Source organism: Mercenaria mercenaria, chromosome 3 (genome assembly GCF_021730395.1).
Source record: "Mercenaria mercenaria strain notata chromosome 3, MADL_Memer_1, whole genome shotgun sequence".
Lineage (NCBI taxonomy): Eukaryota > Metazoa > Mollusca > Bivalvia > Venerida > Veneridae > Mercenaria > Mercenaria mercenaria.
The window spans coordinates 73,352,884-73,364,637 of NC_069363.1; the positions used below are offsets into that span (position 1 = coordinate 73,352,884).

At 36.1% G+C, this 11,754-nt stretch overlaps 1 protein-coding gene across 2 annotated transcripts; it reads left to right on the forward strand.

Annotated features, from left to right (window-relative positions):
• Window positions 1-22: 22 nt before the first annotated feature.
• On the forward strand, window positions 23-11,036 carry LOC128555707 (tektin-2-like). Of its 2 annotated transcripts, none has more exons than XM_053538894.1 (6): window positions 23-123; window positions 1,483-1,899; window positions 2,939-3,153; window positions 6,950-7,172; window positions 9,808-10,031; window positions 10,765-11,036. In XM_053538894.1, exons 2-6 carry the CDS (start codon window positions 1,486-1,488, stop codon window positions 10,955-10,957), a joined length of 1,269 nt encoding a protein of 422 aa, XP_053394869.1. In that variant the 5' UTR covers window positions 23-123; window positions 1,483-1,485; the 3' UTR covers window positions 10,958-11,036. The 2 variants fall into 2 exon arrangements, with proteins under 2 accessions (XP_053394869.1, XP_053394870.1); XM_053538895.1 differs by having other exon boundaries at window positions 80-198.
• The last annotated feature ends 718 nt before the right edge of the window (window positions 11,037-11,754 follow it).

Below are 11,754 nucleotides of genomic sequence, written 5' to 3' on the forward strand. Positions count from 1 at the left end.
GTCGTGCCATTGGTTAGAAGTTTTCTATCGCCCAATGATCGACGGTGTTACATAAAGGGTCGTCGAAAGTGTTTAGGTAGCAACGATACAATTTGCAGCAGTAACTGCACCATAGAACAGAAGGTAATTATCGGACATTTTCAATGTAAATAAGCATTCCTTTACACTTTTAGCATATCACGAAGATAGTAACACAAGGTAAGCAGTGTTTGAAAGATATTTTGTATGTATTTTCTTGAAATTAAACACTTATGAAGCAAAAATTGAAAAAGATAGGTTTCTGCATTCTGACATGGCATGGCAGTATTGGGAATGTGATGATCGAATGATGGGATGAAAATATGGATTAAAGACATGGATTTCTATCAACATCTTATTTCAATGTAAGAATTTAGATCAACATTATTTGTGGTAACCATTGTAGTGTTAGAAGGTTTAGGCCACTTCCAACAGAACAATGTCAGTGATTGACTCGTGCAGTTGGCATAGAGTGTCATTCTGGACAGCTGGTAGGCTTTGAAAAGTAAAGGGGAGAAGTGTAGTGATAGTATGTTTATAGGCCACTTACAACAGACTTGTTCTTGGGTTAAACCTTTAGTGATGTGGTTGGTGTCTGCCTACGGATCACGAGGTCCGGGGTTTGAGCTCCAGTAGGGACCTTGGTACTTTCTCTCCCAGGGCCAGGGTTAATTTTACCATATGTTGGGTTAAGTAAATTATGCATGTTCTGTCACAGGGGAAAACTAGTTGGTCTGTTGAAATTTACAGTGATGGAACCTGTGCTTGACTTAGTTTGTGTATGATCCTCATTTATGAAATGAAACAAAACTTTCCTTTGACATTTTTCTTCATGACCCAACCTTGACAATGTGCGTACATGTAAATGTGTGTGTAGATGGTATTAGCTTTTGTTAATAGCGTTGACCTCTATAAATCAATTCAAAGTTTATTTTTGTCAGAGAGATTTCAACAAGTTAACATAAGCTATGTGTAGCTTTATACAGACATGAAACATAGGTTACAAATATATTGAAAACATAATTGCAAACTCTAAGATAGATTAGGATATTGTATTTAGGCTACGTAAGGGTGCACAATTTCATATACTGGCATATTTAAATATTCTGAAGTGGAATTTATGCATCCAATAAAAAATATGCAAGGTTCATAATAATAATAATAACTTAAAGAAGGTAACAGATAAAGATATATAACAATCTTAAGTTTCAATGTGGCCTTCTGTAATATTAATAAAACAGTTCAACACACAAAAAATAGATAAAAACTGATTATCTAATTATAATACAAGACAGAATTTGAATGATAAAACATCTAAATACAACATTCACTCTTGACAAACACTCCATTAAATTATATGTTATTTTTTTTCTATAAAATGTACTTTGATTATAGTTATGTCTCCTGAATTTTTTAACTTACTTTACTGGCAGTTGTTAATTTTATGATTTCCTTTATTCCCAGATCATGGCAACAGAGGTGCGTTCTTCTGTGAGGCATCAGCCTACTGATTGGTTCACAAACAGTTATTCAATATCAACAAATGCTGAACGACAGCGTGAAGCCTCACACCAGACCAGACAAGAGAGCAGATATCTTAGAAATGAAACTGATAATCAGACCAAATGGGATCAGCATTCAAATAATGTCAGATTATCTGACAGGGTTGATGTAATCCGTAAATGGAAAGAAATCCTTGAGAAGACACTAGCAGATATTGACAAAGAAATTGCTGATCTCTCTGAAGCAAAAGAGCTCACTGAGCAAGCCCTTGAAGCTAAAAACCTGCCAACAGATGTTGCAATTGATTGTTTAACCCTCAGAGAGGGAAGACAAGATATCGACATTGTTGAAGATGAGGTAGAAAGTCAGCTTCATAAGGTTTGTGTATATACTATCTGTTCTTCCATATTTTTAGTTTGACTATAAAAAATGTAATTATTGATAACTATTCTACTTGTTTCAGCATTTGTCTCCACACCATGGTCAAAGTTTCACTGTATCTCTGTCATCATTAAGGGGCTGATGAGTTTGCTTCAGATTTAATATAGTTGTTCTCACATGATACAACACATGGGCCATAATGCTAAATGCATCAGTATTTCATGAATAGTGTCCCACTTTTACTTTGAATTCCAGCATAAAGGTTTAATGCACTTCCATTCTATCTCTGTTATTATCTGGATTTGATTTAAACTTAAAATAGTTGTCATATATAATCATCAGCATCACATAACACAAGGTCCGGCTTTTCGCATAGAAATTTCATGAATTATGACCCCTTTTTTAACTTTGAACTTCAAGTTAAAGTTTTGATGCACTTTCACACTATTACCAAATAAATTTGATTCAAACTTGTAGTAGTTATTTGACATCGCCCACATCATATGATACATGGTCCGTAACTCTTAAATTGTCCACAGATTGTCCTTAGAAATTCTGGTTAATTCTTTGATGAACTTTCACTGTAATACTATTTCTGTTATTTCTACATTGATTTGGTGCAAACTTAAACGTTGGCCCACATCATCATACAGCAGCACATAAGGGGTATTAATCGCTCCAGTGATAGCTCTAGCTTTCTCAGATTTGCCCTATTTCACAATAAAGCATCAGAATAGTTGAGCTAGTGCACTATCTCCTCAGACAGATCTTCTTAACAGCAACATATTTTGAAAAGTTTTAAGCAGTCTCGGTTAATGCTTAGATCTCCATAGATACAGACTTTACAGAAAAGAAAAGTTGTGTTATTACTGCCTCCATTTGTTACAGTTCTTGATGATAGATAATAGTTATAAAGTTGGTACTTACAAATTTAAATGCTTGGACTTCAGCAGCTGAAAATATTCATAAGTACTTTCGTGAACACAATGTAGTGATGTCAGTATATTTGCTGATGTTTTGTCGCTTTGGTTTTCAGGAAGTCGAAGTGATTGATGGCATCAAGAAATTGCTGCAGCAGAGGATCGGTGAAGGGTTTGAGCAGCTATGCCTTCTACAAGAGGCTCGGCAACAGCTCCAGGCTGACCTCCAGGACAAAAATATTGCCCTCGGTATAGATGTAGAACAGTACAATCTTACAGACAGGTCTCCAAACATAAGCTACAAGCCTGACTCTCTAAGAGTCCCTAAAGGGTAAGTGTGAAAATACTTTGTGCTTTGTACCATTTAATTCCTCTGTAAGTCTTTTTGATTGCTTAAATAGAATGTGATACTGTATGTTAAGTGCTTGTAATGGAACTATAAAGTATGTAAAAAGTCATTTTCAGCTTAAATATTCGATTTTTGAATACTTTATACTTGCAAATACATGTATATTAAAAAGTCTTTGATATTCTAGAACTGACTGCAAATAAGAATTCCAAGACAGCTTTCATATGTTTCATCTCTGCATATGAATGGTCATAATGTAACCATTTTTGAAAATAACAGATCTTCAGTCATTTTTTAATTTTTTTGTGATCGCGCAGCGTTCGTCGTCCGTGCGTCCTTGCATAAACCTTTGCTTGTGACCACTCTAGAGGTCACTTTTTTCATGGGATCTTTATGAAAGTTGGTCTGAATGTTCATCTTGATGATATCTAGGTCAAGTTTGAAACTGGGTCACGTGCGGTCAAAAACTAGGTCAGTAGGTCTAAAAATAGAAAAACCTTGTGACCTCTCTAGAGGCCATATTTTTCATGAGATCTTCATGAAAATTGGTCAGAATATTCACCTTTATGATATCTAGGTAAGGTTCGAAACTGGGTCACATGGGATCAAAAACTAGGTCAGTAGGTCTAAAAATAGAAAAACCTTGTGACCTCTCTAGAGGCCATATTTCTCAATGGATCTTTATGAAAATTGGTCAGAATGTTCACCTTGATGATATCTAGGTCAAGTTCTAAACTGGGTTACGTGCGGTCAAAAACTAGGTCAGTAGGTCTAAAAATAGAAAAACCTTGTGACCTCACTAGAGGCCATATTTCTCAATGGATCTTCATGAAAATTGGTCAGAATGTTCACCTTGATGATATCTAGGGCAAGTTCGAAACTGGGTCACGTGCGGTCAAAAACTAGGTCAGTAGGTCTGAAAAACTTTGTGACCTCTCTAGAGGCCATATTTTTCATGGGATCTTTATGAAAATTAGTCTGAATGTTCACCTTGATGATATCTAGGTTAAGTTCGAAACTGGATCACGTGCAGTCAATAACTAGGTCAGTAGATCTAAATATAGAAAAACCTTGTGACCTCTCTAGAGGCCATTTTTAGTCCCCTACTGGTTGAAAACCAGTTTCGGGGACTATAGGAATGCGCTTTTCCGTCATTCCGTCCGTCCGTCTGTCCGTCCGCAATTTCGTGTCCGGTCCATAACTCTGTCATCCATGAAGGGATTTTAATATTACTTGGCACAAATGTTCCCCATGATGAGACGACGTGTCATGCGCAAAACTCGGACCCCTAGCTCAAAGGTCAAGGTCACAATTGGAGGTCAAAGGTCAACAGGGCTTTTTTCCTGTCCGGTCCATAACTCTCCTATCCATGAAGGGATTTTAATATTACTTGGCACAAATGTTCCCCATGATGAGACGACGTGTCATGCGTAAAACCCGGACCCCTAGCTCAAAGGTCAAGGTCACAGTTGGAGGTCAAAGGTCAACAGGGCTTTTTTCCTGTCCGGTCCATAACTCTCCCATCCATGAAGGGATTTTAATATTACCTGGCACAAATGTTCCCCATGATGAGACGACTTGTCATGCGCAAAACCTAGACACCTGGCTTAAAGGTCAAGGTCACAATTTGAGGTCAAAGGTCAACAGGGCTTTTTTCCTGTCCGGTCCATAACTCTGCCGTCCATGAAGGGATTTTAATATTACTTGACACAAATGTACCTCATAATAAGACGATGTGTCATGCACAACTTTCAGACCCCTAGCTCAAAGGTCAAGGTCACACTTAGCAGTCAGATGTTAACATAGCATGAACAGGGTCTGTTTCGTGTCCGGTCCATAACTCTGACATTCATTAAGGGATTTTAATATTACTTGGCACAAATGTTCCCCATGATGAGACGACGTGTCGTGCGCAAATCCCGGACCCTTAGCTCAAAGGTCAAGGTCACAATTGGAGGTCAAAGGTCAATAATTTTTTTTTCCTGTCCGATCCAGAACTCTGTCATCCATCAAGGGATTACAATATCACTTGGCATAATTGTTCCCCATGATGAGATGACATGTCATGCGCAACACCCAGTACCCTAGCTTAAAGGTCAAGGTCACACTTCGAGATCAAAGGTCAGTAGGATTTTTTTCCTGTCCAGTCATAAACTTTCATGCAAAACAGGATTTAGATATCAGTTGGCACAAATATTCCCCTGGATGAGACAACATGTTATGCACAAAACCCAAGCCCAGGGTCTAATGTCAAGGTCACACTTAGAGACCAAAGGTCAGACACAAGAATGACTTTGTCTGGAGCATTTCTTCTTCATGCATGGAGGGATTTTGATGTAACTTGGCACAAATGTTCACCAACATAAGACGGATTGTCATGCGCAAAAACCAGGTCCCTAGGTCTAAGGTCAAGGTCATATTTAGAGGTCAAAGGTCAAATTCAAGAATGACTTTGTCCCGAGCATTTCTTCTTCATGCATTGAGGAATTCTGATGTAACTTGGACCAAATGTTCACCACCATGAGGCACCCTTGTTTTTAGAATTACGTCCCTTTGTTGTTACTATAAATAGATTTTATTGTAACTTCTTTATTATTGGCCGTAGAGAAAAATCGAGACCACTTTTCTGTGGTACATAATGCATGTTACATCCATTTTTTAGGTGTATTTTGACCTATCTCTACCTGGTAAAGAGTTTCTTGTGGACTTATATTATATAGATTTTTTTATTTTTTTTTTTTTAAGATTAATTTCCCTTTGTTGGTACTATAAATAACTTATATGATAACTTTTTTTTAATCGGCAAAAACATTTCAATATGAAAACAACTGTGGGTTTTTATATATGCACATTTTAATCCAGGTGTGTTGTTATAACATATTGTATATAATAGTACAATATTGTTTATACATCATTGACAGAATGATATCAGTTCATGATGTTATACTGCAGTAGAGAAAATTAGGTGCCTTCCAGTAGGGGACTTTGTATTGCATGGCAATACTTCATTCACTTGTTTTCAAGAGATCTTCATGAAAATTGATCAGAATGTTCATCTTGATGATATCTAGATCAAATTCGAAACTGGGTCATGTGCGGTCAAAAACTAGGTCAGTAGGTCTAAAAATAGAAAAACCTTGTGACCTCTCTAGAGGCCATATTTCTCAATGGATCTTCATGAAAATTGGTGAGAGTGTTCAGCTTGATGATGTCTAGATCAGTTTCGAAACTGGGTCATGTGCGGTCAAAAACTAAGTCAGTAGGTCGAAAAATAGAAAAACCTTGTGACCTCTCTAGAGGCCATATTTTTCATGAGATCTTCATGAAATTTGGTGAGAATGTTCACCTTGATGATATCTAGGTCAAGTTAAAAAGTGGGTCACATGCCTTCAAAAACTAGGTCATTAGGTCAAATAATAGAAAAACCTTGTGACCTCTCTAGAGGTCATACTTTTCAATGGATCTTCATGAAAATTGGTCAGAATTTTTTATTTTGATGATATCTAGGTCACATGTGCTCAAAAACTAGGTCACTATGTCAAATAATAGAAATAACGACGTCATACTCAGTTCAACACTGGGTCATGTGGGGATAGGTGAGCGATTCAGGACCATCATGGTCCTCATGTTTTTTTTTGTAACTGGAACTATCTTAGCTTTGAAGGGCTAAAGCATTCATAACTAATACAAGAATGAAATGAGGGATGTCATTTCTTGAAAATTGCCAGATGACCTGAAAAACAATTCAACAATTCAAGTTAATATTTTTACCTTGTAGGAGTACAACACCACAGCAATGGGAAGATTTCAGTCGGTACAACAAAGAACGTGCAGAGGCCGAGATGCAAGCTTCTACCCGTCTCCGTGAGGCCATCCATCACACACTCCAGCAGACAGACAACGATCTTGAGGCTCAGAAAATTGCTACAGAGTATGCTTTCAGACGTAGAATCCATGAGTTTGAACGTGCTAGAGATGAACTCGAGTGGCAGAAGAAAAATGTAAGTGAATTCCTTGAAATTTCAAGGGCTAAATTGTCATTATTTAAGTCAGATTATATTTACTTATTTGATGCTAAAGTTCAGTGAAATTCTGGAATATTTAAGTGAAGTAAAGTTAATGGAGATGTGAAAATATCATTTTCATTTTTCAGTGGCACTTAATTACACTTGAATTAGATATATTGAAAATGTGTATAATTTGAATTTATATCCTATTTTAAAATAAGTCACCTGGAATATTAATGGTTTCACAGTATTCAAAATCAGTTGAGAATTGCTTTATTTAAAAGCAATTGGGTCTTAATGCAAAAATCAAACATCAGCATCAAATATTTAATGCAAGTTTCAAATGCAGTGATATGTACTACAATACTTGAAATTTTGAATAGGCCAAACCAAGGGTCTTCTCTGCCATCAATTATGGCTGAAAAGTTGCATTGCTATATGCCTTTGCTATGTAGTAAAATTTAAACCATGAAGAACAAGCATTGGATTGCTTACATCCATTTGTCTGACTACAGTGATATGCTTAGATTATTATGTCTCCCACCACACAGTATTGATTTATTCCAATCTGTGTGTGTGCCAGTCTGTCTGTCACAAAGTTTGTCCGCACTCTAAGTTGAACATTTCTCATCCGATCTTCACCAAACTTGAAAAAAATGTGTTTGACCATAAGACCTCGGCCAAGTTTGATAACTAGCCAAATCTGTCCAGGCACTTTTGAATTATGGCCCTTGAATTACTGATCGAGTCCATTTGTCCAAGCCGTCTAATTTGGTCCATTCATCTAATCCATCTAGAGAAACTAGACATTTTTTATAGGGACAGTTGTCAGGGCCCTCGTTTGCCGATTTTTGGGGCCGAAATTCGGCCCCGTTCCCCCCTCGAAATAGTATGCTTTTTTCCCCCGAAGTATAGAAAAATTCCCCCTCGAAAGAAAAAAAAATCAAGCAAAAAATCGATACCCGATAGTCTTAGGAGCGTCTCGTAACTTAATGAGCCTGATAAAGTTTTACTCCTTCCTCTTATCAGTCATTTTCTACAGTAAAACTATATCCACGATAAACACGTGTATTCAAAATAAACACACGCGGTCATGCCCTCCTGCCTTTGATCTTCTGCTAAATTCCCGCTCTTTATCATGTGGACATGCCACGCTGATTTTTCTTTATCAGCAAGTTACGTCACGGCGAGTGAACATAGGTAATGAGAATCAATGAAGTGTTAACATTAATTGATAAAGCGGTACCCGTATTGAGCCTGCATACTGTCAAAAAGGCGCCAATTATTAAATTATCGTAATTAAGCGACCAGCTGATTACCGAGATTTCTTCATGCAAACTTTAAATAAGCTCATTGTTTAATGATTGTACCTTTATATCAACCAGAAAATCCACAAATTTAAATGGATTTGGAAAGTAAAAATAAGTTTAGAATGTCCGTTTACGATTCTAATTACACCCGATGACATATGCAATTTTTCCAAAATTCACTAAAATAACTTGACACACAATGCAATTTTTAATGAAAAGTAGCATCATTATTTGAGGAACTATCTCTGGTTTACCTTAGTGGACCAAGTTTACTGGCAAAAACAACATTTCAGAGGACATTCCAAAAGTGTACCAGTATCCGGATAGTACGTTTTTGGATACATTTTTACAGTGTTTTAGCACTTTTCTGCTAACAAACAAAAATATTGAAGAAAAACCTCATCAAATTAAAATGAATTTTGATAAAATTTATTTACAATATCAGATTATATGACCTGAAACAGAAATTATTATTATGTTATTATGATGTAACATGTTCTTGGTTTTAGTAGCTATTAATTACTTAGTATTACTTTATAAGAAAATATAGTCAATTGTATCGATGTGTTGGGGCAGGACTCTTGTATTTTGAAAAAGGACCCTTCAAAATTTTGACCCAGGGGTCCTGGGACTCTTGGGTTTCCAGGTCTAGTGGAACCCCTGGTTTTACTGATCCGTATAATACACGCGTTTTTCAGTTCCCGGGATGCGTTTATGCAAAGTTACTTAACTTTGAAAATAAAATGTCGCATAATGCACATCATACCGTAAAAAGATCACGGATGCAACAGGGGCGAAATGCGCAAAAAAGATTTGCTTTTTAAGCAGCATGCTCTCAAAAAAACAAACTACTGTCACAGACACCACTGTTTCATCAGGACCAGACATGCACAATCAGGTAGATACGATGAAGGGAAGCCCTGCTCCGGCTGCTGCTGAGACAATGTCCGTGGATACTGCTAGTGCTACCGATAATGACGACATGTGAACCTCGCTTGGATATCACATAACTGATTTAATAAAAGAGAATAAAAGTTGCCTGTTTTTAATAGATTATGTTCCGTACAATACTTCAGATATATTCACATTAGTTTGATATCTGTAATATTCAATTGACCTTAATTTCATATCTCCAGAATGAATTCCCCCCTCCCTTGAAAACGACGCGAAATTCCCCCCTCCAAGGGCCCCGGCCCCAATCCCCCAAAATGTAGAGAGGGCCCTGGTTGTGGGAGACATGTGCTTTTCTCAAAAGCATCTCGTTTGGTATTTGAATTCCTGTTTCTCATGGCTATAATGCATGTATTATATATTAACAGACAGAGGAGGAGATAGCCGAGTTGGAGAATGACATCCGGGGAATTGAGGAGGCAATACGTGCCAAGATCAACCCAACAAAATTAGCTCAGACCCGTCTTGAGAATCGTACATATAGACCAAATGTAGAGTTGTGTCGGGATGCTCCACAATATGGTTTGACCGATGAGGTCAAGCAGCTGGAAGCTACAAAACGTGCTCTGGAGGAAAAACTTAGACAAGCAAAGTAATTACTTTTAAGTTATTAAATGTTTTATCTTTATAACAATAGTATAAAAAATATTTGAATTGATATCTCTTATCTAAGGAATACATATTTATCATTATGGCCAAGGTATTTATTGGTATACATGAAAAACATTTCAATATTTAGTTTGAAATGTAATATTTCCATATTTTTTTCATCAAAGAACTATGATATAAATATTGTTCTATGTTTTGCACGTGCACTTTTAGAAATTCTTTGGGATAAATGAGTAATTAATGTGCAGTGCCTACAAATTTCAAAATACGATTGCTCTATATTCTAACCCAATTCGATTCATTTTCCTATTAAACAAAGGAGGCTGAAAACAGTGAATTAATATATAACAATTCATTTTTCTGACGTCACAATTATTATGTCATAGCATCAAACGGCATAGCAGCATGCTGAAAAAGAAACCAAATGAAAATGGGAAAATATTTAATGAATGTTGCCAAGGATGTACTTTAAAATCATTGGTAATGTGTTCAAAATAATATGTCTCATTTAGTGATTTGCTCTTGAATAAAATCATTGTCGTTCAGATGCTTATTATTATATCACTTATTATATCACTCAGGTTGCACCCTCATGATGTAACTCTTGTGCCTCTTAACTCCAGACTGATTTATTCAGCCACAAGTCACTAAATGAGATATATTATTTCTTAAATATAAAAACTGGAAAGCTTATTAATACCACTTTCTAACTTCAGACATGCATTGGATGGTCTCTACAACAACCTGCACCGAATCAATGACGACTTGGCCCAGAAAAACAACAGCCTTGACCTTGATAACAAATGTATGGATGTTAGACAGAAGCTAAATACCCGTCCACAAACCACCATGGAAAGAAACCTTACATTGACGGGAATTGAGCGTGAAAGATCAAAGATTTTGGCATAATTATTGAACTTACATAAAAAAGAAATTTTTAGTTTTTTCACATTTGGAGCATTTTTAAATAAATAATTTGTATTACATATATCAGTATTTCACCATATTTTTTTCCAAATTATGGTTTTTGTACATGTTTCTGACCTAGATTTTTTTCCGTAACTATTGCTTTTGTAACTTCTGTCTGCTTTTATACTTCTACTTTTTAAGTTAAAACTTAACTTTATTTTGTTAGAATTTTACAATGTGCTCATATTTTGTTTTGTTTTTACCTCTATGTTGGTGTTAAGTCATATAAATCATTCTTTAGTTTATACTATTATTTAGGTCGATTGTGACACAAGTTCTACAACTGATTTTAATCACTCTTGACAACTCATACCTGATGGAATCCATCGCCACGAGGGTATGAGAGAAGAGAGGCCAATTTCCCTTTTTAATGTTGAGCGTCAAGCAAGAGGAGATACTGGTGCCATTTTTCATGTCTTTGGTATGACACGGTCGGAGATCGAACCCACAACCTCCCGCACTCGAGGCAGACGCTCTACCACTAGGCTATTGAGGCAGTTCTTTCATAAACTGCTTTACATAAGTCTTCATTATAAAAAAGTAAAATAAATTGCCAGTAAAGATACCAATTTTAATCTGCACAAGTAGAACTTTTACATTTTAAATAAATATTTAGTTCTAGAAGTATAGCAAGTGTCATTTGACATACAATATTTATTTTTCAAAAGCCAGTACTCCAATTACATTTTGTTTATCATAAAAAAATTACTGAATTTTATAAAGAAATTTATGCCTTT

What these genes read in the sequence shown, in the direction of transcription:
- LOC128555707 (XM_053538894.1), top strand. Translation starts at nt 1,486, where the DNA reads ATGGCAACAGAGGTGCGTTCTTCTGTGAGGCATCAGCCTACTGATTGG. An exon ending in TAGAAAGTCAGCTTCATAAG is followed by an intron (nt 1,900 to 2,938) that starts GTTTGTGTATAT and finishes TTTGGTTTTCAG; the next exon opens with GAAGTCGAAGTGATTGATGG. An exon ending in TCTCTAAGAGTCCCTAAAGG is followed by an intron (nt 3,154 to 6,949) that starts GTAAGTGTGAAA and finishes TTTACCTTGTAG; the next exon opens with GAGTACAACACCACAGCAAT.